Source organism: Melospiza georgiana, chromosome Z, assembly GCF_028018845.1.
Source record: "Melospiza georgiana isolate bMelGeo1 chromosome Z, bMelGeo1.pri, whole genome shotgun sequence".
Taxonomy (NCBI): Eukaryota; Metazoa; Chordata; class Aves; order Passeriformes; family Passerellidae; genus Melospiza; species Melospiza georgiana.
In genome coordinates, this window is record NC_080465.1 from 13,828,253 (window position 1) to 13,855,554 (window position 27,302).

At 41.0% G+C, this 27,302-nt stretch overlaps 1 protein-coding gene across 2 annotated transcripts in view; it reads right to left on the reverse strand.

The window, feature by feature from the left end:
- Nucleotides 1–7,523: 7,523 nt before the first annotated feature.
- Nucleotides 7,524–27,302, reverse strand: part of KIAA1958 (KIAA1958 ortholog) — a 52,911-nt gene continuing 33,132 nt past the window's right edge. For both annotated transcript variants that reach the window (XM_058043151.1, XM_058043152.1), the window contains exon 3: nt 7,524–10,797. In XM_058043151.1, coding sequence (XP_057899134.1) covers nt 9,752–10,797 — 1,046 coding nt within the window. In that variant the 3' untranslated portion in view covers nt 7,524–9,751. The remainder of the gene's footprint in view (nt 10,798–27,302) is intronic.

Genomic DNA, 27,302 nt, shown 5'->3' on the forward strand with positions numbered 1-27,302 from the left:
AGAGGCAAGGGCACACACTTCTCACAGCACTCTGCAGAAGTGGCACCAAATTCTCTCTGGCAGCAGCACCACCCAGCTTGCAGGTACTGCCATAAATAGGTGCAAAATCGGGTTTGCACCATCTCCTCCCCTGACAGCTTTCAGATTTCATTAAGACATTTCATTTCACATTTTGTCTGCACATCTCTGAATGCCTCGGATACTTCTGCACCTGCATTTCACATCCATGGCCCCAGCCTTGTGCAGAGGAACTCAGTCTTTCAAGCTGCTCACAGAGAAAGCTCCTGAAGAAGGCAAAGCTTCCAAGATCTGAATCATAGGCACCAGGCAGAAAACAAGGGTCTCCACAAAGTGCCCAACACTCCAGTCATTGTTCCGTGCACCTTTAGCCTTAGAGACACTAGGATATTTGTCTCCATACACAAAAGTTACTAGAAATCAATTTGAAGCCATTTATTATTGATCCTTGACTTCTATATCCACCACTGAAGATAGTCAGGCAATGTCTCCTGCATCGCTTTGTTTTCAGGATGGAAATTTACATATAGGAAGTGAATTAAATGTGTGATAGTAGAAGAGACAGAGGGATCCCAGTAGGAGCAATGTGGAGCAGACTATAAAGCTACACATGATCTAGGCCAGCTGAGAACACGCTATAATGGTAACAAGGGCAGATTACAACTCAGTAAGATTACAACTTTCAGAAAGCACATGAAATTCTAGGCATGAGGAATGTCAAAGAGTTTTATTTGTTCATAAAAAAAAGAAAAAAAGAAAAAAAGAAAACCAGCTGAAGTGGCAAAGATAGTATCTGTTAAATTAATTAATTATTTTAAAGCATTTAGTCTTCTATTTTTTCCTATACATTTTGCATTTTCTTGATGATTTTTCTTTCACTTGACTGTTATTTTCTTGACACTAAGACACTGTATCAAACAGTAGTAACCAAAAAGAACTCACTAATCGATTCCTACAGCTTTGTTTAAAGGAGCTTAACACCTCATTCCAACTGAAACTACCCCACTGAATTTCAAAGATAGCACCTACCTTACCAGTGCCTTAAATGCTGTGAAAGAAACCTCTTTTAATTACAAAAGATCGGATTGAAATCTGAAATGGTACTGTTTTTTCAGATAATGATAAGTGCTGTCTAATGAATACTGAGCACAAGAACAAAAGATTAGACAAAAGCATCCTAGTGTCTTTGAAACAGTTAAGTCCATCTTTTAATGCACAAACAACTCATTTGATGGCATTTGTATAATAAAATAAATTGAATTTAGTATGCATTACCAGATGCACTACCATTAACCAATTGAGTGAGAATACAGAAGAAATAAATTAATTTCTTGAGCAGAAATCCATCTGTTCACGTAACAAGAAAATTTTGTGGCAAACTCATATTTTCCCACATCTGTTTAGGAATTAAAGCTTTAGATATCACCACTGCTTCAAATATGTTCCACTTGAGACGATAGTGTCAAATTTTTCCACAAACTCAGAGGTGTCTCTGGGCAGTGGGGCTTCACAGCTTTGCAGGACTTTGTCACTGTAAATGCCTCTCTGCTGCTTCCAGGAAGAGTCAAGATGCTGGAGAAGAGTGGCAGCAGGGCTTTGCAGGCATCAGCCACAGTGCAGTGGGGAGGAACAGGCTGGAACCTGGTTTGCAGGAGTGCAGCTGGAAGCAGTGCAACCATGCAACTCACCGGGGCTCAGAGAACGTGGCTGTGTCCTCGCAAGGGCCATTCCTTGGTTATGCTGTGGTTATGCTCCTGTGAAAGAGGTGGAGCATTGATGTCCCTGGGGGCTCTTAGCCTTCCAAAACCCTTGAAGAGATCAAGCACAGCCTCACGTGTTTTTCGTATGCTGTTCTTTGGAAAATACCATCATTTAATTGTGCTTAAGGCCTTCTCCCTTCTTTGCTCGCAGATGTCCAGCTGATAGGGATGTCCTTGAAAAGCTGCCCTTGGGCTCTCTGTTTTTGGAGAATCGTGCTGCAACCTTCATGTTGGCTCCGCACAGAGCAAACAGACAGCTGGAAGACACCAGATATTATGGTGTCCACAACCACCAAGACATGGCTCAGCACATGGGGACCATCACCAGAAAGTGCATTACCAAGTTTCTGGCTAGGAATATAGCCATACTTTACAATGGATGGTCTCCTCTCTCCACTGTTCCTCAGCACTGAGTGCACATTCAGCACACGCAGGAAAGCAGAGAAATAAGAGAAAATACATCCTACCCCTTAAGAACAAGGAGAGCAAAGAAGCCATCTCTCCATGGTGACATTTGGCAAAGAACCCTCATTAAAGAGTAGACCCATTTCCTGCCATGTTTCATAGTGAGAAGTCCTTCTCTGCACTAACCCAGAGGGATGAACTGGTTCATTTCAGGCAAATACAATGACAAATCTGCATCCTGTAGGTTTTCTTTTTTAACACATGTTCGTGCTACCTCTGGAAGTTCGGGGAGCCGGATGTGTCCCAATGTCCTGTTGTTTGCACCATGAGCTGAATTCCTCTCCATGACAGAGGGAGCCCAAAAGTTGCCTACTGTTGAGGACCAGTCATCTCAGTGCAATTTGCCAGTCCATTATGTCAGTGGAGGGCTACACAGCACACAGACATGAGCCTGGTCCTCCACATAGGAGTAAATTTAATCTCATGTCAAGTCATTTCATGACTTGAAAGCCTCTCACAAAAAACATAAGCCGGAAGGAGAGTGCTTCCAGCATGCGAGATGCGAGCCTCCAGAGTGCTCCCACACAGTATCCCATAACCCCACATATCCCATGCGAGGTGGGCTGCCCTGAGCACATTATCCCCAAAGCACAAGGTCACTTGATGGGCAGAGCTCCCAGCCAAGAGCAGCCCTGTACACAGCGGTCGCCCTGCCTCACAGTGCAGACACGAGGAAGGAGGAATATTTGAGGATCAGAAAGGTGAGAGGAGTGGAGCTGTTGGAGTTGGGGAAGACCAGTCAATCACAATCATTTCCAGCTAACTGCTAGATGGAATGATCAGCCCATGCACCACACATGCTAGTCAGGTCAGTCAATTCACTTATGGGATGTACATGGACATGATGACAAGAAACGGTAAAATATGAGCTGAACAGGAAGAAACCTAGTGCAACAGGAATCTCATTTTCCTTTAAGGCTGTCTTGGTCCTTAGGGCAGCCTGGGCTCTAGAGTGACACAGCACCTGCTCCTTGTGATCCCCATCTTACCACCCCACATCACTTGCGCAAACAGTAGAACAAGATTTGGTCACAAACATCTAAGACATGAACACTTAACAGTACAACATTGCTTGTGTGTCACAGCTTTTTAAGAGGGTAACAATATTGTAGAGACTGAGTATCAGACATAGTCACTTCTAAAAAGAGCTTGAAAGTGTTGATACTCTTCATAAAGGAGAATGTGCAACAGGGACACAGATTCCATTGTTAGATTGTCCTCTATGTCAGTAGCCCTGATGCTGCTATCATAGAATTATTGCATTATGCAAGTGAACAAAGTGAACAAGGTATATGCTGTTATTTTAGATATCCCTTGGAATTTACTTTACAGTGTAGTTCATGACAGTACTTCATTCTCCTGCACTTAAAAATACATTTTGTTGCATAAATACATTTTTGAAAATAAAACAGGCAGTTTGTGACACCCAGGCAGCACAGACTTCAGTTTCAACTAACTGCATGAAGATGCAACATTGTGCAAAACCACAACATCATAAATACATGCATGGATGACTAAAAAACCAGAGCTTACACCGTCCAAAGTGTCCACAGCTCTGCCCATCTACATGTGCAATCATGTGGACAGATCCAAATGCATGTACTGTGCACAGCTGCATCCAGATCAGTCCAGTGACATCCATATATAATCCCCATGTTTGACTCTTAGTGTGGTGTCCTGAGAAGGCCATGTGGGAGTCAGCACTAACATTAGTGCAGACCCCTTTGCACTGTGTAGGCCTGTGCTTTGGCACTCAGCCTCTTAAGTTCAAGGCCAAATTTTACTCTTGGTAGCACTGAGCAAATCTCCCAAATGCCAGTAGATAATTCTGAAGGCATCTAATACACCTACAAATGATCCAGAAGGGTCTGAATCTGCATTATCCTTTTGATATGTTTCTAATGGGATGCAGTAGTTCAGCCAGGCTAATGACTCTGTGATGCTGGTAGACGAACACCATCCTCTATCTCCCCGATGGGGTCTGCACCTCAGTTTTTTTAGGAGATTCAGCTCAGTACATTGGCAGAATGTACCTTTTTTTGCTGTCTTTTCTGCTGGGGAGCTGAGTTGAAATCACTCACTGACGAGGTCTAACATCAAGTTGAAGAAAGGTGAGTCCTTAAAAAAAATGAAGGAAAAAGAAGGAAAAAGAATGGAGAAAAGCAAGCCCCATTTTGGAGCCAGCTAACCTCATCTTAAGGAAATCACAGCCTCACTGCTTCCACAGAAGCTCAGCTTTTACATCGGAGTATGATGTAGTCAGGAGTGCAGCCACCCACCTGCAGTACCTCACTGTAACCACCGCACCCAATCACCATCATACAGACTGTGCTGGACAGGAGCAGGACAGTGTTTTGCCAGCTGCCCTTGAGTTCATGGTAAGAGGTGCTCAGTAACAAAAGCCAAGGCTGGAGACCACAGTTCTTCGTTTAGCCAGAGGGACAGGATGTTAAGACTTGGCAGCATTAGTCCGTGGCCACACTGCTGTATCTTAGCACCAGGGAGGGTGCACACCATTGCTATGAGCTTGCAACTTGCTGCCAAAGCAGGTGTGAAACCCTCAGTCAAAATTGCAAATCACTGAGTTGTCCTCTCTCACCTAAAATAACAAGATCTACATGTATTCTCCTACCAGTATTAGACAAAACCATGAGAGTAACTTAAACCCAAAGTCCCTCTCCCAGACAGTTAATAACCTTTCACAGTCTTAATACAAATGGCAATTAGACTAACTGTTGTCACTCAATTCCTTTAACTGTGCACAAATAAGATTAAATAATAGGTTATATTAAATGCCCTTCAAAACTAGTAAGTTTATTTTTGTACTATATTACATGGGTATCATATTCTGTTCATATTACTATTCTGTCAATTAACTTCTTCAACAAGTAGTCTGTGTGTGGCTGCCCCACCAGAACTTACCAGGCAACCTGCCATCATCACTGCTGGAGTTACTACAGATAATCACAAAGCAGAACAAAATTATTCCTATAATCACAGAATCAGAGTATGGGTAAGGTTGGAAGGAACCACAGTGTGTCATCTGTTTCAAGCTCCCTGTTCAAGCAGGATCATCCTAAAGCACACAGCACAGGCTTGTTTCCATATAATTCTTGCGTATCTCCAGTGAGGGTGAGTCTACTCTGGGCAATCTGTTCCTGTGTGTGATTAGAGAGATGCCCCAGTGCCTTAATCATCTTTGCTGGCTTCCACTGGACCTGCTCCAGGAGTTCCATGTGTCTCTTGTACTGAGGAGCCCAGAGCTGGACACAGCATTCCAGGTGAGGCCTCTCCAGGGCTGAGTAGAGGGGCAGGGTCACCTGCCTCAGCCTGCTGGCACTGCTCTTCATGATGCAGCCCAAGATGTCACCGGCCTTCCTGGCCACCAGGGCACTGCTGCCTCATGGAGCGCTTGTTGTCCACCGGGACCCCCAGCTCCTTCTCCACAGAGCTGCTTCCCAGCAGGTCACCCCCAGGCTGTGCTGGTGCCTGGGGTTGTTCCTCCCCAGCTGCAGGACCCTGCACTTGCCTTGGCTGAATTTCAGACGGTTCCTCTGTGCCCATCTCTCCAGGCTGCTGAGGTCCCTCTGAAGGGCTGCACAGCCCTCTGGGCTATCGGCCACTGCTCCCAGCTCTGTGTTGTCAGTGAAATTGCTGAGGAGGCCTCTGCCCTTCATCCAAGTCATTGATGGGTAAATTAAACAAGACTGGGCCCACTATTGAACCTTGAGAGACACAACTAGGGACAGCCTCCAACTAGAGCTTGTGCCACTGATTATGACTCTGGGATCTGTTGTTCAGCCAGCTCTCAATCCACCTCTCTGTCCTCCCATTCAGTCTACTCTTCCTGAGTTTGCCTATGAGAGACAGTGTCCAAAGCCTCACTGAAGTTGAGGTAGACAATATTGCTGCTCTCCCTTCATCCATCCATCCACACAGTGTTTAATTGTAAAAGGTAAATCAGGTTGGTCAAGCATGATTTACTTTTAGTAAATCCATGGTGACTATCCTGATCACCTTCTCCTGTGGACAGAAGTGGTCTCCAAAATGAGGCACTTCCTCACGTTTCCAGGGATTGGGGTGTGGCTAATTGGCCAGTAATTTCCTGGGCTCCCTTTTTTCATTTTGAACACTGGGGTAACATTTGCTTTCTTTGATCTGCAGGCACCTCTTCATGACTTTTCAAAGGTCATCATGAGCAGCCTCAGGTATGGTGTCCCCCAAGTCTCTAAGCACTTGTGGATGCATCCCGTCAGGGTCCATGGACTTGCAGATGTCTAGGTGTTCTCCAACACCTTTCTCTCCTTGACCAAGGGAAAGTCTCCCTTACAACATTCCTTTATCCTGATCTCCAGGGTCAGAGATCCCTGAGGGCTGGTGTTGCCAGTGAAGACCATTGCAAAGGCAGCATTCAGTAATTCTGCCTTCTCTACATCCTCTGTTACCAGGGTCCCTCCTTCACTTAGTAACAGGCCCATATTATCCTTCCTTTTCCTTTTGTTATTGATGTATTTGCAGACATCCTTCTTGTTGTCCTTAATGTCCTTGCCAGATTTAATTCCAGTTGGGCCCTGGCCTCCCTTGTGATAATATTGAGGCTATCACAATAAGCACACACACACGAATGCTTATCCCCTAACCAGACAAGCAAAGGTTGCTCATGTGCCCCACTAAGTCAAGGGCACCAGAGATGCTGCCTCACTGCTGCTGGACATCAGCACAAACCATCCTAATACTGTGGTGATCAATAATTTAGGCAGCATGTAGAGTCAAAAAGTCATGGGAAATACTTCTTTTGACCTTTCAGTTCAAAACCCAGGAGTGCCAGTCTTCTTTCTTCTGAGATCTGTGTTGAGGCTGAATTACAGCACTGATGTGAAGCAACATTTCAAAGTGCTGCTTGCAGCACAGCACATGTACCATCAGTGACTGGCCTCCTCAGAGCAAAGGGGTGGACTGGGCAGAGGAGGAGAGGTGGGAAACTGAGATCTGCTGTCCCACAAAGGCCAGCTGATACCCATCCCCTCACTGCAGAACAGGAAAGGAAATGTAGGGAACTATGTCAGATACTGCAATAGCTGTCATGGGGAAGTGTTGAGATGAGTACCAGTGGGGAGAAAGAGAAACCAGACTTCCCTAGAGGTCAGCTCCAAGGCTGAGCTCTCATTGGGCACTTTGAGAGAGGTCCTTGGCACGGAATGCTTACGCTCCAGCACATACTAAGCACCACTGTGCGAGTCCTTGGTGGAAAACAGTAAAGAAATCCCAGAGCAAGAGTGGTCTTGCAAAACTACTTTTCACTGTATCATACTAAAAGCACTGCTGTGAAAAGGCAAGGCAGTACAAACAGCAATCAGATATCTGGCCTCATCTAGAAATTGGGCAGCTGTCTTTCTGCCTTCATCTGAAATCTCTCTGTGCTTCTGTCTCCTCCACCAACAAGTCAGATATGCCATGGCACTGAAAGTCACAGACACAGCTTGCAATCACTTCAGCAGAGTTATAATTTGGCCTCAAGTCCCAAAGCCAAGTTACAAAAGGAGGGCTCTATAATATGAACAACTGCTTGCACCCACCAATCCACTGCCTACCCTGAGAGACAGTGAATGGTAAATGGAAGACTGTAGAACTGGTGGCTACACTACCATGGAGTGTCAGACACAGGAAACCAGACCTTTTACCAGCCTTGCTACATGTGGAAAAAAAAAGAGATCACAGCCAGGTTGTGTCCCCTGCATAAAGCTTCCTGGGAGGACAGATATTTATTATAGTAGAAATCTCTGCCCTTAGGCTTTGCAGTGCCACATCTGCTACCTATTTCATCCCCAAAACATACCTTCAGTAAGGCTTAAGTGAGGTGCAGACACTCTGCCACCTCCTTCTCACAAAGGAACATGTCATCCTAGGAACGCAGGAAAAAAGTTTATAGGTGCTAGGTGAGTTACTTCTATTTCTATTTGCTACCTTTCTTTCACCTCTTCTTTGGAATTAGTGATGATTAAAGTCATTGCACAGTTGCAGATCTAAAGAATTTGAAGGATATGCAGGAATGTGAAGAAATACAGACAAATGAGCATAAAGAAACACAACAATTGAAAATTGCTGAACAAGAAAGCCTCTCCAAAGGCTGTTTGGTCCAGCCAGAGTAATACCCAGCAGAAGTCAGCCAATGTTGTCTTTCATTGACTTCAGCAGGAGCTCAATTACCCCAGCAGACTTTTCTAAAGCCTCACCATAGCCCTAGCACATCCTTGAGGAACTTACACTAAGTTTATTTACTTGAAAAGTATTGTTCCTAATTTTAAGTGTCAAGAATTATAATTGTTCACTGAAATAGTGAATTTGTTAGTGTTTTTCGCATACTTGTAGTAGAACAACGACATTAAAAAGTAGAACAGTAGAACTTGTTATTTCAAGGCTTTAAGGTCCAAATTCTACCTTCAGATTCACATGCACATTTTCCATTGTCTGCAATGGAAACAGATGATGTATAGCTAAGTTAAATTGGTGTTCCAGCACTTAAAACTATCCAGCTTTTTACCTCTCTGTAGAATTTCTTTAAAAATTTCTGTAGAAATGTCATTACACTCTCTATTGTTTTGTGGATTTCAAATGATGGCTTAAGACATAGTTGATGTCATTTTTCTGTACAGCTGGGATAAGACTGCAGATTTTTCTGTACTGTTTGTTTTCCCAGAATACTGAAAGAGTGCTCTATGTCAACAGATTTTACATTACATACACACATTGATAAAATACTAACAACCTATACTTAAAGAGATGAAATTATGTGTGACAATGGTTTTGCCATTATACTTTTGCATATTGTTGAAAAGAGTACTTTTTAGCCTAAACACCAGCAACATTTTGATCCTAGAAAATCAACATACCCAAAAGTTTAAAATGGCATTTAGCTGACTTCAGGATTTTTGTAGTGTAAATGAGCCTCAGGTAACATAATAAAAACAGACAAAAATGCTATAAATGGTTTTGTGAACTTGATGCATTTCTTATTTCTTGATCTTGCTGATCAAGAATAAGCTAGCAGGTAAGAAGCAGCAGCCAATGTTAAGTTTGTCTCCTCCACTCTGGGAGGCCATGTTACAATATGAAGTTGAAAAAATGCTTTAGAACAGAATTGCTACGTAAGCCTCCCTGGGGATTTAGACTCATTAATGTGTGCATGTTAAAAATGGTGTTTTCAGTCTATCTTGTGTTGCCTGAGAACCATTTCTATCCTTTTAAAATCTGCATTTGTATTATAACCCATAAGTACCTTTCATTTTTGCATTAACACTATAAATACTGTTAGTAATACTAAACTATTTATGTTGACTTATTTGTAGAAAGAAAAATATATTATATGTTTATATATTCTTATAAAGTGAATTAACACTGGAGAGAGGGCTGAGAGGGGGAATAGTGTACAATCACAGCTGATGTGTATTATTGAGCACAAATTCAATGCCTGAAACAAAAAGATAAAGAGAAAAGTGTTTGGTGTTCTTTCAAGCAGTGTCAGATGACGAGTCATAGGATGCTGACACTATGAAGTTGCCAGTATTGGAGTGACTTGCCATGGACTGGGCAGCCTGCTGGCTCAAGTTATTGCAGATCAGCACCAGCTGGTTGCTCTGAGCTTCTGAGAGGGTGCTGCAGCTCTGGTAGACACTGAAGTTGGTCTTGCGGCCAGGGATGTTCCCTTTCTCACACATTGTCTTCACCATCTTGGCAAGCTTGTTTTTCCCCAGGGCTTGGCAGTTGTACCAGTGAAGAGCAGCCAAGTTGACAACGGGTTTGATGGACAGGTAAAAAGGCGCGTCCTCGTAGCGCATGGCCGGAGGGCGCCGCTGGGCGTACTCCTTGTAGTCCTGCACGGGGCAGGTCTGCGGGGAGTGCTGCGTGGCGTACACCCGCGAGTCCGTCCCGCCTCTCTTGCTCTTGGCACTCACATCCCCGTTGTCTGGCCCCATCCACTCCAGGTACTCCAACCCAGTCTCTGTCACTCGCAGCCGGATGTCTCCCCACTTGAGGGTGGACCCATGGAAACCTGTGCAGTGACCAAATGCCTTAGTGTTGTTCAGCCACACTAGGTTCAGAAGCCCTTCAGGATTGTACCTGCTCAATAAGCCTCTTTTGCGCAGGATAAGCTCATCAGCAAAGGTAAGCTTCATGGATTTGTGTGGCTTGTTTCCTTTGCCTTTACACCTCAGCTCTATCTGCTTTTGCTTTAGAGCTTCCTGGGACCTCTTGAACTCCTTATCCCTTGTAATACTGTATCCATACCTGTGCTCTTTGAGATACCGCTCCAGTCCACACTGATAGTTGGCCAGACTGTTTGGCTCATATTCAGACCCATCCTTTTGTCTGGCATCCACAAAGAAGGATGCAAGATAGGCATCAAGCTCTTTGCAGGGGATGACATAGATCTCACGGGTCTCAGAGGGGTACTTGGAAATGAGGAATTCTCGGAAATTGCGGAGAGCAGTCTGTGTGCTGCGAATGGTCTTCTCATTCTGCTCCCTGCTGAGCTCTGCTGCTCTCTCATCCTGGTCTGGAAGAGGAAGAATGGGACAGAAAAGAGAAAGTAGAAGCAGTGAGTTTATGTGATGCGCTTTTCCCTAAAACAAATTTCCTCAAAAAGGAAAGAACTCAAATTCACAAAGAGCACTGGTAAGCATCTTTACATACCTGTCACATGACTGAAAAGCCCAACTTCAGTTTAACAAATGACATACTATATGATACAAAACTGAGCTCCTCATGACACTGGGACACAATTTTGTGCATGGACATTTATGAAAAGCACTGAGATTAAAGGCAATAGGCTTTTTACAACTAGGCAAAGTGGAAGGATTTTCCGTGGATCCCAATGTTGTGTGCAAGGCCCACACTCAGGAATAAGCCCACTTTGAATTGTTTAATTTGTAAAATGAGAGGTTGTACTGGTTACATGTTTTTTCCCTAGGAAAAAAAAAAGAGCTAAAGCATCATATTTATGATGGTAATACTTATCTTTAATCAGATACATTTTTAAAGAGTCAAATAAATATAGCCAGAATGAGCAGTACAAAATAAGGCAGCACATCCAAGAGAAATGGCAGGTGAAATTACTACAGAACAATGTGTAATTTACAAATGTACAAGAATAAAGAAAATATAGTCAATATGTTCACATCAGAAAACATGGAAAAAACCCATGATTACACAGCCTCTCTATGTCATCAAACTGTATCTTGACAGAACAAGTACAATTGTCTTTTCATTTTGCAGAAAAATCAAATTCTAGGAACAATTTTATATTTAACAGGCTATCCTCATAGATCCTTACAATCAACAACATATCAAAACACAATATTCAGATGCTACCACTATGATAGCTGTTACTGACAGCTGATTTTCTGGCTGATCATAAGAGAAGCATAAAAAGGAAAAGCTTTAAAGCTATGGATATTTTTAAGGATGGTTTTCTTGGCATGTGCAAACTGTCGGTTTGAACAAGAATGGAGCTCAAAGCATACAGGTGGAATTCTGAACGTGATAAATCTTAATGGTTTTAGAAAATTAAAAACAAATGCAAAGAAGGAAAAATTCAATTATTTAAATATTTTCTGGAATTGTATGTAGAACACTTTTGTCTCTCTTCCACTTAACAAGCAGAAGAAGGGAAAAACTCCAAGCTCTTTTCTATTTGGTCTCATTGCAAAACCCATACATTCTGCCATCCTTTTAGCAGTGCCAGAGCAACCCTCACCAGGTGTCTCCCACCCAAGATACACACACAAAGAAATATGAGACCAGGTGAAGTTCCCATTGCCTCTCTGCCAATCAGGTCAAGCTTATGTCAGGCTGTGTAGCACACCCATGACTTTGCACACTGTTTAGACACACAAAGCCATGGATGTGCTACATGCAAGCCGATTAGCAGGGGAGAGGGCAGCAGGGAAAGGAAGGCAGATTCTCCTTCCCTACCCCACCTGCAGGGTTCCATGTGGTGCAGAAACACTGGTGCAGAGCTGGGCAGCTTCTCCTTCCACCAATCTACAGAGAGCCTCTCAGGAAAAGATCACCCCATCACCTCCATACCACATCTGCAGAGAGAGGCACAGGGAATGACTTGCCCCAGGACCTCCCAGCAGGACAGAAGCAGGACTGAGCTTATAACCCTCATGATCAGGCCCTGTGTCTTCAGAGAGAGGCATCCTGCATCACACCACTCACCCACTGAGAGGGGTTTCTCAAATACACTGCAAAGCACAGAGAAGTGAGCATCTGCAACTGAGGCCTTTGGGGGCTTCTGCAGGCAGGAGAAAATGCTGCTACAAAGGACTGAGGTTTGCTTGAGCTGTGCTCCAGGGGAGCAAGAAAGGTCACCTGCCTGATTCAGAAACTCATTTTAATACTGATGTCAGTATCAAAGAGCTCTTCAAAGCCTACAGTGAAGCCTCATGCTCTAGGCAGTGTACATAATAGATCCTTTTAGTGTGGCCAGATGTAGGCTGAAAAAAAGAGACAGCCCTGTTCAAAGCTCCAAAACAAACATTTATTCTGGTATTTTGTTCACTGCACCCACCACCACTTGTTATAGAGCTGCGTAAGTAATGATTGCTTTGACTGACAGCCCACATCCTAAGTTCTATTTCAATATAAACAGCACATATAATGGCTCAATTTTATAAATGTCATCAATCACTTCTTTTTAGATGATAGCCTGTCACAACACAGCAGTGACACCCAGTCAGTCATTTATGTTACAACATCTTTCCTTAATCTGCAAAGGAAATTGCCCTATCTGCAGCGAATAGTTATAAAACCCATGCTGAATTAAAGATTCCCCCAACTTACATTATGAAAACAGTACCCCAGAAACACTGCATTCCTGCACTGGTTTGTTGTGAGCTACTTCACATGGCAGGTGGGAACAGGTTATCCTGCAGCCACATCAGGAGAGCTACCTCTATTTTGGTGAATCCAAGCTGAAGTAGTAGTAATGGATTATTCTCCTCCTACAAGACCACTCAAATATTGGAGGGGTATCATGTAGCATGGCATGAATGTGGGGAGTTTCCCATGTAACAGTTCCCAGATGTTTGCTTTGTCTCACTTTGCTGATTTTGCTGAATAGAGACCAAAGCTCTTTTTAACGTTGTGTGGAGCTGGTAGAAACTACTGGGAACACTGGTGGGGGTCTACACTAATTCCTTGACTGCTGCAATCAGAAGCTTATTTGCTGTTGAACTTGAACTACTCAGTGTATCATCAAGTCTTCAGTATCCATGGGTTCCAAAACTGGGTAAAAGCACAGAAAAAAAAGTCACCAAGTCCTCCTAGAAAACACCTCTATATCAGAACATCCCCAAGCTGTAAACTGATGTGGGATAGAAGAACGGGGAGGTGTTATATATGCTTCCACCTTTCTTACAGTCTTCTGTATGTCACCATTGTAAGGCTTGAGGAATACAAATACTCTTGCGGTACAGTCTTATTTCTCTCAGCTTGTTGGTCAGAACCAATCAACCAAAAATTACTGTCATCCTTGATCTATGAAGCCAAGCTACCCTTACTGTCTTTTCCTTGTCATAATGCAGTCTTTGGAACGGGTAGTACTGTTACCCCTGTTTTACAGATCACAAGCAGAAGCATAAAAAAATAGTGGAGATACATTTCCTGAGGTCCTGCCCCCTCAGCTGCATCACTGCACAAGGGACCTGGTTATGGGTCTTGTGTTTCTTATCATATCCCACACGACAGTTTCATTTCCAAGAAAACCAGAGTGTGGCAGAAAAAGACAGTAAAACCCACCTTACTGGGGGGTCCAGGGAAAACTCCCAACTATGAGCTTGAAAAGGTGATGAGTACTTAAGATGTTCTAGTTCAAATGAAGTGAAAGAGATAAAGTGACCAGGCAGAGATCAAACAGAAAACCTAGTGGGAGCAGATGTCCCAGGCTAGCCCACGACCATCGGATGATCTCTCCCACAGAGGAACAGCTGTTTTCTGATCTTTTCATAATCTGATCTTAACACAGCCAAGACCTAATATTATCAACAGAGTTATCAAACTCAGGCTTGTTTTAATTTCAGCTCACACACATACACACACTTGGACTCCTTGGAAAGGACGTAACCTCTGTAATTACATATGGCAGGAGGAAAGGCACTTGCTTTCATGACAGACAGATACAGATTGTTAATGTTCAGAGAGCATTCGCACATCAGTGGGAGTCACAAACCTGAGTTATTATTGCAAAAAGTCTTAAACTCTGCATATGGTAAGCAGTGAGATCTCACAGATGTACATTAAAAGTAAGGTGGGTTTTCTTGGTGGTAATCACATCACCAGCTGAGTCTTCTCTGTCAAATTTTTGTCCTGCCTAGGAAAATGCCTCTGCAGCAGGCCTGCTTCCACCAATATGCTTTCATTCCAGTGAAAAAGCATAGTTAACCACACACAAAGCACCACATATCTCTATTCTGGAGCGAAGTGCCCTCTCTCCACTCCTCAGCTCCTTGCAGGTTGGCTCTTGCTCCTCTTTTTTGCATTTTTGCAGTTACTGAAAAATAGTGATATCCAGCCTTTGGGCCGTGGCAATACACAGCCCATTAAAACAGCTAAGTAAACCACAGCCTACTCCTACCATTTTCTCCAGTCCCCTCCTGTTTCAAGAAGGAATCTATAGGCAAACAACACTCTCAAATCTACAGTCTCAGTGAGCAGAGGTCACACTGTTGTGCGAGGCAGTTATGGTCAAGTCACATGGGGAACAGCTGCATGAGCCTCTGACAAATGTGTTCCCCTGGAAGCCAAGCTACTGCTGCCCTGTCAGAACCAGCTGAATGCCACTGTCATACCACAGCATCCCAGAATATCAGTACTTGTTCTGCATGCCAAACTTAGAAAGCTGACAGCTGTTTTTCACCATATCACAAGAATAAACCAGTGAATACCATTCTCATGTCTTGCTGCCAAAAATGGGGGTGAGGGTAAGAGCAGAAGGTGTCCACAGCAGAAGTGCCTCTAAACACTTGCAGAAACATCCTGAGATTAAGTAGAAGAAACTGCTTCTGTATTTTTTCTTGAATGTCTGCCCTACCCCTCTGATGTTGTTACTAAATTCTGTTTAACAGTTAAAGTTTCCCTGTTCACACTATTTTAAGTTTAACTCTATTTTAACATTTAAAATGTTAAACTCTATTTTAACATTTTCAGAAAAGGCTTTCATTGGCATGTAAAGTCTGTCATATTAGAGAATTAATTAATATCCACTTATGAAAGACACTACATTTTTGGCCAAAAAAATTATACTTCCCTTCAGTTAACCTGCTCCAATGAAACTATCTGCAAAATGCTTTATGATTCTAAAATTATAAAGCTTTAGATTATATCAAAGGAAAAAGGACATGGACTGCAAACAAATGAGTATGTGAATATTTATCCATAGGTATTTCCATGAAGTAAAGTCACTAAATAGGCTTTAGTCACCTGTACGTTTTTTGCAAAGTATAGAATGGCCTGATAATGAATGCTCACTCAGACACTAGAGCTGATTTCCAGTTTGTGCTCTCTTTCACTACTTTCTCACAAGAGCTTCAAAAGATTTGAGACGCGGTTTGACTGCTGGTAAAGCCAACAACAAAATACAGATCGATATTAAGGGGACTCCTCCACAATCCTTAGATGCCAGAAAACCTGTGGCTATGACAAGGGATTAAGAAGTTATGTTCTCTTATGACTGACTGTCTCACCAGTTTTTTTGGGTTTTTTGCAGTGGATAGAGCAATTGCTAACAAACAGTGCAAAACAGCAGCACTGTTGGAACCCCAATTTTTACAAGGCTACCTTCCTTCTCTACCTGATGCATGTGGCATCTGAGCCATTCCAGAACAAAGGTTCTAAAAATGCATTTTCTAAATAAAAAATGTTCCTATTGGTTCACTTCATCTATTCAGCTATGTTCCTATCACTTCACTTCATCTGTCTGGTTTTGTTTTCCTCATGGTAGTGGAAAAGAGGAGTGCTGCATTCCAGTTTTACCTTGCATTTCCCTTCTTCCATTGAACAATTTCCATACAGTTTCCTATCTCCTTTTGAAGCTGTTCTGAGATGCACCAGCACGAACTGCTGCCATGCAAAGTGGGATGTATTTCCCATGCATCCTGGGATATTTACCCATATTCAACCTCCATTTGACAGGAAGAAGTATACCAACTCCAGCTCTCCCAGGCTTGCCCAACACTGCAACAATGCAGAGCAGGATGATTCAGCTTGGACGCAACATGGAGAACAGCAGAAACAGAAAATATTTTGAGAAACCCATATATCTGGTACATAGGTGATGTACAGGCAAAATATACTCAGCTGGCAGCTGGAGTATAATCTGCTATTTTATCTGGCTCATTCTAAGTCAGTCACCTGGCCTGTAACTAACCCTGCAACCATCTCCAGGTCTACATGCCACGCCTCATCCCACTCTTATTTCCATAGCTACTATCTTTACAGGAGGTGTATAAAAATAAATTATTTGGACCTTTATATAATTGACATTGAGGGACTCCTTCATAGAGGTGGAGGATATAAAAGTCACACTTAGAATCTTCAATACTACAAACCAAAACCATTAGAAAACTTTTAAAAAAATGTGAAACTCCATTCCTTTCAAAATAACTGACAAAACTTCCGTCAACAATATTCAGCTCTAAGATGTAAATTCTGCTCTTTCAGAGCTCAGGTTTAACAAATCAGGTTGTTTGGTGAAATTGGAATGCTGATGGAGTAGGTAAGTGGGAAAACATTACCTACAATGTGAAGCTACTGTCAGCTGTATGTTGAGCATGTATCTTTGTATTCAGCCTTATAATATTCTAATAATTCCCAATAGTTAATGGCTAATACCATTAGAAAACTCCAGATACTGGTTTCAGCTTAAAAATAAAGAGATACTTTTTGATAATTATTTTCTTCAGATTAAATATTTAACTGGAAAACAGATTTTTTTTTTTTTTTTACCCAGGACGTCTTAGCAACATAAAGAAAAGTTGCCTATTCAAAGTACGTTGGTTACTTAATGCTTTGTGGCAGAAGCAATTAAAGGAATGATAGTAATGCTCTACACTACCCTGAGAACTGGAAGCTGGGTAATGCACACAGAAGAGGACCTGGCTCAGCATGACTCTGGAAAGTGTTGCATACACACACTCTGCAGGTTATCAGTTTTTCTCCCAAGTAAGTTTACAATTCCATAAAGCATATTATAAGTGTGTTCTGGGTTGGTGTCCCTATGCTTAAGTACCTGCTTATGTAGACATCAATTGGACCAAGTCATTATCTGTATAGAAGGTGGAACTGAATAATATTTATATGTATACAGTGACTTGATTCAAAAGCTGAAAAGAGGAAAGAAAAGAAGAAAAAAACAAAAATGAGGAGAGTAAAACTGTAAAGATCTGAGACACACTTCCTTTATTAAGTTTATAGTTTGAAAATTATACTGTTCTCATTGCAAAAGATCCACTTCTAGCAAAACCAAGAGTCTATATTTTTGTTAAGTCTTCCATCTTTCCGTGCACCTACAGAAAAAGCCAGATTTATGTGCAAGCAGATCTCAGAAGCAGTGATTGCTTAGCCAGAAATTTAACTACTGGGCTGGTTTGCACAAAATCACAGGTACAAATTTATATAGCATTTTGGAATATTTGGCACACTGGAATTTTGTGTCTCTCTGCAGTTGAGAGCCCTGTGGAAGAAGAATGAGAAACAGGGCCATTTCAGTTCAGTTTTCTCTGAGAAGAATTTTAATGTAAAACATGCAAAACATGCCACCTCATTTCACCAGAGGCTTAGCATGTTCTCAGCTACAATGTAGTGCCAGTTTTAAAGTCATCACATTTAAGAAAAACCTTTAATAAGTATAGCTGAGAAAGCAATGCAAGAAGTCTGGAACAAATAAGGCAGGGCTATGAAATTTGCCTGCTTTTGGTTCACTCTAGACAGCAACTGAGAAGCAGAACTGGGAAATATGAGAGAAACAAAGATGAGGGGGAGAGAAGAGAGAGTAAGAACAAAGAAGATGAAAAAAAACATAACACCAAAGAGAGAGATTAAAACCAGATGAGAATCCTCATCATCTGAAATCTAATTTATATCCGTATTTCAAAATGAGTCAGTCTAACTGGGGCAGCAAGCAGAGAAACAAAGAAAAGGAGAATGTAATAAATATTTTATTACATTAATCATAATAAGCTGCACTTTAAGTCTTGGCCAAGGCATATTCTTAAATCAAGCAGAGAATGTGAGTAGTTTCAGACTTAAGAGCATGAGGCCCACATGACTGTAATTAACATAATAAATCATACTGTGAAACTCTCTACACAGGCTGACAGCACTTGGTTGATATATTGCTTATTAAAGACTGCAGACATTTTTCCTCTATTTTATTAAAGTGCCATTGGTAGTGAATAAAAAAAGTACCCCTTCCTATTCTGCCTGAACTATCTACTAGTTCAGCCAGAGGAAGAGGAAATGTGTTGGCAGGCCATGGCATTTACTTCTGGTAATACAGATTGCAGCACATGGACTCCAAAGAACTGCATTTCAATATTTTTTCTCTTACCATTTTTGACTTAGTAAAGTACTCCACCTTCCTTGTTAGAGATCTTGATGTATGATTTCTGAAATTCTCTGTTAGTGATTTTGCCCAGCCAGACTAATTTGTTTTTACCTTTCCCTTTATATTGTCCAGTAGGAGTGAAGTAAACTACAAAGGACATAAATTCAATGAAGAGCTCATGATTTACAAATCTGCATAAAGAATTTCCGTGCACACTTTGAATAGACATATTTCTTTTGTCTTCACTGGCTCAGAAAGTAGTATTTGAGGACAGCTCTTAACATAGTTCTCCAGAGACAATGAAGTCTAACACTTCAAGTGAAACAGCTTCTAAGGTATATTTTTAGCCTGCTTTTCTGTTTTGTGCTGAATTCTCTCCTCCTCACACTCTAGAAAAAATTACAACTGAGCTTTAATTTAACCTTTACAAACACAACTCTCATCACATTAAAGGGATGGAAGTTTAAAATGCAAAGGTCCTATAAGACTGGGGAAGACTCTGCTAGGCAGAGGGCAGAGACATGAATACATCCCAGCTTTTGGAAGGAGGACAGCCCTCAAGCATTAGATACTGTGATAGGCAGCTGCTCACACACCCTGGCTGACCAAAGATCTCTTTATTCCAGACTAGCCATGGCATGCCCATGCATTTGCAAAGACAAAGGCTCCCAGGAGGTGCAGGAGCAGCTGGAAATTTTGCACAGTGAGGAGACAAACCTGCAAGAGAAGCGCATTCATCAATAGCTGGACTGTTGTCTATGACACAATTCATTTCTTTCTGTCCTTGGATACATGTTTAAACCTAATTTATCATAGTTTGACTGAGTAAATATTTAGTCACATTTTGCAGCTCTACTTGAGTAAAGTCTCCTTAAGTAAAATGAGGAGTTTCAGATGTTTTCTAGCTGTGTACACATTCAGGAGAATATACACAAATTACATACCTCTCTGCTGCACAGAATATTGTTATTATTTCTCTTCTGTATTTACACTGCCAAAATTTTCCTGTCAGGATTGTTATTTCCATAAAAATAATTTGTTCTTCTATACAGGATATGAACAATCAGTTCCCTTGCTACTGAATGAGTTCATACCAAAACTGATTCGAACCAATTATTATAAGAGGTGACATAGGACATAGTTTAATGGATGTAATTGGGAATGTGTTATACACATACATGGATATTTTAATAGACACCAGCACAATAAACAGTCTGATGTATTTAACAATTCTGTAAGTGAATGGTAATGGGACAAGTTATTGTCACACTGTAAGTTTTTCCTCTTTCTGAGGACTATCTTAAGGGGCAGGGGGAAGGGAAACAGAGGCATAAAGCCAATTCTTTATATAGAGAGGAAAAATAAAATTGCTAGGAATAGTGTTTCTGTCTGTTATTTTGTTTCCTTAGATTTATAGTCATAAGAGAAATTAAGTCCCCAAAAAAATGCAACACTCCATCAAAGGACAGAAAGAAACTCCATAATGTGGCATGTCAACATGACTGAAGGTCAGAGCCCATAGCAATCAGCAGAGGCCTCCAAGTTGTGGACAAAATGAAATTGCTTCCATACAAAAATATCAACGCTGCTCTGCTTCATTCATACTGCTTGACCAGTCACTGTCAGAAAGCAGAGATGAGGCACATACCCAGTGAAAAGAGAAATGAGTGTAAACATAAAATCAAAACAAACTGTTCAAGGATCAGAGATTAACATTCTTATTTTTCACAGGCTTGATCTTTGGGTACAGGTCTCCTGATTGAAGTAATACAGCACATTCAGCTGTTGCACTGAGGTGATGTGACCTGGAGTAGAATAGCTCAGAATACATTTTTTCCTTCTCTGAGTAAAACAGAAAATTGGCCTTTTTCTTTCATTTTTCCTTCCCAAGTACACAGTAGAAAGCAATTGATTAATCAATCCATTGTTGTATGGTTTCAAGTCATGAAGACTTTCATCATGAAGATCTATGAAGTTAATGAAAAGCTATAACAGCGCACAGTGTCATTGCGATAGTCACCCTCAGTTCAATCAGCAGGAACACATGCAGAATTTCCCTTTGTGTATGTGCATTTACTGTTCAATTAGAGTTAAAGGGATTAACAGGTACGTATTAGAAGTTAGATGCAGCCAATGCACTTAATGATCAACTTATAACTAAGCAAAGTTTTACTCAGACTCAGCAGGGCTCTCAGCAGCACTTTTCAAAAGACACGTATAGAGCCCCACCCCCACTCCCACCACGGGCAGGACTTAGTGGGAACCATGACCTGGGAATTGCCGTATCTAACACAACATTTGTGTCATAAGCAGCATTCTTCCATTTTTAAAGGGCAGCAGACAAAAGTACACTTATTTGGGAAATGAAAATGCAGTTCTGACACACTGTTCCACTGAGGCCACCAGCCACATTCAAGCTGTTAAAAACAACCAGTGCTGAGAGCAGCTTTCCTGTGACCATTCTGTGGAGTGTCCCAGCAAGAACAAGTCATCAGGGAAAGGAGCCGTTCCACTTTCTCTCCCTAGAGGCTTTGATTTAATAGTCTGTTTCAGCACTTCCTGGAATGGGCATATGCTTCATTTAAGCATACTTTATCAAAGAAAGATAGATTTCATGTTTCACTGTTTCCAGGATCTGAATTTTTTAGCAAGTACTGCTCTGTGCTGTGCCAGCCACAATAAAATAACTAAAATATATTCATGCTTCTGTTTTCTTTTCTGGAAAAATTCAAACAAGGATTTCTGTATTCCAAATTTTTCTCTTGCTCAGAGAGATAGAAAATACACTCAGATATTTTTACTGATCTGTTTCATGTTCAAGCAGATTCTAGGTTCACTGCAAGCACAAAAAAAGAGATGACATGACAGAAGACTCACTAAGAGGGATCTAATTTAGGTATGAAGAAAATGAGTAGTCACTGCATGCTGGCTTCACAGAACAGCTTATGCAAAAATGCCATATTCCCATCACTGAGACAGGTGAAAACAGCTCTCCCCAAGGTCTACTAATGTTAAAACCTTAGATCTTGAATACAAATGTGAAGTAGTCCTTCTGTAGGTATAGAATAATTGAATCATGGAATCGTTAAGGTTGGAAAAGACCTTTAAGATATCAAGACCAACCACCCAGCTAGTACAATCACCATGTTCACCACTAAACCATGTCCTCAAGCACCATATCCACACTGTTTTTGAATAGTTTCACAGGGATGATGACTCTACCACTTCCCTAGGTAGCCTGTTCCAATGCTTTACAGCCCCTTAGATGATGAAATTTTCTCTAATAGTCAACCATAACCTCCCCTTGTGCAGCTTGAGGCCATTTCCTTTCATCCTGTCATTTGCCTGGGAGAAGAGATCACCACCTACCTGGCTGCCCAGGCTAAACAACCCCAGTTCCTTCAGCTGCTCCTCATCAGACTTGTGTTCCAGATCCTTTCCCAGATTTGTTGCCCTTCTCTGGACAGGTTCCAGCACCTCAATGTCCTTCTTGGAGTGCGGAGCCCAAAACTGACTACAGGATTTGAGGTGTGGTCTCACCACTACCCAAAACAGGATAATGATCACTTTCTCAGCCCTGTTTAGCCAGCCTCACACAAAGCAGAAAATCACTCTCAGAAAGTGTCCTGATCTAAACCATAAAGACCTGTGCTCCCTTTTTCTGCCAGCATCCCATCTGAAGTGCAAAAGTAAAGTGACTGTCTGAAGCCTTTCCAGGGCCAGCATCTCTCTTGGCTCCTGTGCTGCATCTCCTCTGCAGATGCAAATCTGACCCTTGTTTCTTTTTTCTTAAGGACTCACAAATCATAAGCTGAAAATAGCTCCAAAATGAAACAATTGCAAAGACCACACAAAGGAACTGATCTCTGATCAAAAGCATTATGTTAAATAATCTATTTCCTAAAATTAAAGTGATGTTTAGTACAGATGTGTCCAATTTTTTTTATTCTTTCCTGTATGTTCCCAGACAGATGGAAGCAGCAGAGGCATTATTTTCTTCTTTTATACAACAGTATCATAAAACAGAGCACTTCACACAAAAAGTTGCCTATTTAAGACACCCTAGAGAAAGGGAGAACATAGTGTCTCAATTATGTTGGTTTACAAAAGTGATTGTTTTCTACTCTTCATTGTGCATTCTGTTTTTTGCTGTTCTGAGTTTCATGTTAGGGTATTGGGGGACAGGGTATATTCCTAGGTCTAAAATCAATTGTGATGCTCCAGAACACAACCATTCATTGAAATGGGCAGTTTGTCTTCTGATATCACACACCATCTTCCTTAATACTATTCATGCTATGGTACTTGGAATGAAAAATATATATTTAAATGAAGAGTCAATAATTTTCAGTGATTGCAATTCCTCAATGCAGAACTCCAGTGAATATTCTCAACTGTTTATCAGCTGAACTTGGCATGTTTTACAAAACTAATCCTTAAAAACTGCTGGGGCCTGGCTGCAATAGTCCTTTCCCTCCTAGCTGCAGGTAAATAACTTTCACAGATTGTATGGAAACAATCATTCTTTCACCTTCCTCCATTACACAGGATTAGCAGGCCTATGCACCTTTTATTGAAGGAATTCAACAGAAAGCCCATCATCCCCAAACACCTCTCACACCAATCTACTTTCAGTATGAATACTCATGAATGGTTTCCTCAAAGAAGTATATATATCTGTATCTATATCTCCAGTAAGACTGCTAGCAGGAGATGTCTCTTTGTGCTGCAGGTAGTTCCACTCAGAGGAGGTCCGTGGTGAAAAGAGACAAGCCCTTGACATCAAGGAAAGCAGCATCGTAATTTTTTGCATGTTTAGGTTTGTGATAAATACTTAGTATTTAGGACAACTTCTACATGACAAAGTCCATTGCTGATTATACAAAAAGGCTGGCATGAGCTTTCTGTGTCTGAAAGGAATCTTCACTAAAGAAAATAAATGGGAAGTCCTGAAAGGTAATTGATACATTCCTTAAGCACAGTGAAAATCTAAAGATATTGTAATAATTGATGAATTTTCATTTCTGTGTTCTTCTGCAAACAGAACAGCTGTAGAAACAGCTGCATAAACAACTCTTGTATTACAGTTGTTAGTACTACAGGTTCATTTCTTTTTTAAAAGTACGTTTGTCATGCTGTGCACCCAGATGATAAAAGCAATTACACAACTACTCTGCCAAGGCTAAACTGTCCTCTTTATGCTACTGTCCTGCTTTTAAACAGAACTCGCTTGTAATATTATAATGGTAAGTAATCATTGCCTAGACTTCTAGAATAAAGATGTCTAGCTAGACTTCTAGAATACAGCCCCCAAAACATTAGATTATAATGTAACAGCATTTAGATGAAGATAATTGAAGGCAGGAGAGGGCTTGCAAATCACTGCTGCAAGATCAGGTGGTTAATCATGTCAATAGCTTTTTTCTCATACTTACAACTATAATGATGTAATTTGTAATTTTAGTCTTTTAAATAAGCCAGGCCCTAGCAACTCAAAAAAAAAAAAGCTATATTTTTTGTAATTATGTATCTCAGCACTTACTATTTCTAGTCCATCGACTAGAGCAGCAATAGATATCCATTATGGGACCTAAAGAGTCACCAGTGGACTCTGATCTCTTCAGTACAACACAAAGAGAAGAGACAGTCTCACCCCTACATATATTTAAGTGGTCACTTGACCACATTCAGCAGAACACGTCCCTGCAGATAGGCTTCAAGCAATCACTTCAGCCAAAACTCATCAACCTTTGTATGTAAACCACAAGTACAGAGATCAGCAGTTATTTAATGTTCTTGGAAGAACACAATTTAAATAAGCGTTTTATAAATTTCTTTTGATGTGATTATTTTTCTTGTGCTACTTGCCACGGTTCCACTGGGCTTGAAATAATTACAACAAAGACTAATTCTGCCTTTCTGTATGCTTTATATACACCCCTAAAAAAGGTGTTATTTTTTCTTGTTTGCACTTCTTTGGAATGTGCGAGACTGACACTTTTTTAAAATAATAAACAGTGATTTAGAAGTTAGAGCTAAATCTAGTCAAAACTGTCAGTTCATAAGGTGTGAAGAGACTCTTTCAACTCGAAGTTTTGTAACATTTTGATGCTCATCCAACAGCTCCTAATCCACAAATCTTATATGAGAATCTTGGTTCTCATTTAATTTAAACTCACACCATTGCAGACATTGCAGACAGAAAGAAGAGGGGAAAGGGAGAGATCCTACTTCTTCTGATTACAGAGAAATACTTAAAATATTCCACTAAGCGCTCTACATCAATACCCAACAAGTCCCAGATACACTCCATTTTATAATGGTCATGTTCAGACAGGGACTTTTATGAACACCTGTAACCTACAGGGATATCCACACTGTTACAGAAAATGAAAGAATTGAGAGGATCTCAGAGCAGAGACATGAGAGCCAGGAAGGCTAAGCACTGCCCTCAGCACAGACCAGCATCCATCACAGCTCACATTCAAACACAGGTACTTTTGACAACCAGAATGCCAGGACAGTGAGCAGCACTATAAGAGAAGAGGTGCTTGTGGACACTCTTTCCCTTCCACACTCTGAAAATGCCTGTACACATAAAACAAGCAGTCAGGCGATTCAGTGATGGATCCACATGAAGGCATTGTGATGATACACACAGAATGTAATCTGCTACGTCTCTGACAGAAGCAACAACCCCAGTCAATACTTCAAATGATTTTTTATTTTGCTCTGCTTACTACTCTGTATTCAGCATAGTTTGTACATAGTTTGTACAGGATATCTTTTTTTTTATCATGAGACTCTTTGCCCCTGTATTTGTAGTGATGCACTAATGTTGAATCAGACGTCCTGCTGCACTGTCTTGTTAATACAAAACATATCTTCAGCCTCAGTCTTCAAATGGAAATTCAGTATTCTTGACAAATTCTTCAGCAATTCTGTTTACAAAGTAAATCCTACATCTCTCAGAATCAAAACTTGTGTTCATTCAAAATAAGCCCTGTCCTTCTCTGAGCCACAATCTCCTTCCATAGCCTTCTGCAATAACACTAAATAATTTCCATTCCTCATTTTAGACATCCAAATGTCACTAATTGACTTTCACCATCTATGGGATTACTATCCGCTGTGTCTGGTATAAAAGCAAGGATGTGTCACTTAAGCTAAAGCTCAAGTAGTATTTCTTGCTGGTTGGGTTGCAGCCTTTTTGGATAACTTAAATAAGGCCTTAGTCCTGTAGATCTTAGACCATACACCACCAGTTCTAATGGGACCAGAAGCAAGGCTTCAGATATTGGAGACGACAAGGCAGAATTTAAATTCCCGGCACTCTTTCAACTTTGTTTAGTTAAGTAGGCACTGAGTCTATAAATTAATAAAAGCTCTAGACTTTTTGACCTTTTTTGACTTTTTTTTTTTTTTTATTAGTTACTGCCTTTTTTTTACACCAGAATGTAAAAGAGTCACATCTGTCTGTTTAGGACAGAAAATTTTAACACAGGATAGATAAACATCCTCTTGTAGTTCAGTATTGCTCAAATTTTATAAATCATGCACCGCTTTCAGTATATCACTCTTCATTAGCAGACAATGTAACAAAATCACTGTCAATGAGCATCTAGTCTTTAATCAAACTCCTACATTTTATCTGCAAGAATATGCTGTGCATCTGTAATAAATTCAATTTCCAACATTGCCCATCTTTTTGCAACTTGAACATTTAATAATGCCAGCTCTTCTTTCCCGAAGGAGAAGGCTCTTTGGAAATGTGGGACTTTGCTCACGTATCAAGTTTTAGTCATTTGTCAATCAGTTTATCTTCATTAAAATGCCACTACCTCTGAGTAAAATAACAGCATGTGACACCAACACTGGACCAGTCTGAGGAGAGGAATTGTGTAATGCTTTTTTGGAACAGCACAAGAAATTGAACCACTGAGAACATAACTTAATAAACTGGAATTTGGACAGCACTCTGAAAACCCATCACTGTCTATGCAAAAAGTAAAGCACTTGGAGGTTCTGAGGGTTGATTTAGGCAGTTGATCCACGTGCAATCCCACTTTGCCCTCAAAGTGAGACACTAGACATGGACCAATCCTGTTTTTGAAATTATATAAATGCAGAAGTGTTGTGCTGCCTCCATTCTTGTAAGGTTTAACTCTAAACAGTAACAACTGCTGACCTTGTTTAGCTTCTGAAGACTTGGCAAAAACAGTTGAAAGCAGCTTGGATTTTTTAATGGATCTGTTGAAATATCTCTCCCAGATAACACACACTTAACATGAAAAATTCTGCTTAGATTTGTCTTCCATTGTCCCAAATTGCAAGTTTGAGACTTGAGCAAGTTGCAGAGGCAGGCAGGTAGAAACCAGGTATACATATAGCAGTGATAGGTTACAAACTGAGGAAGGCAGAACAAGTACATTTAACACACAATCTGGGTTGAG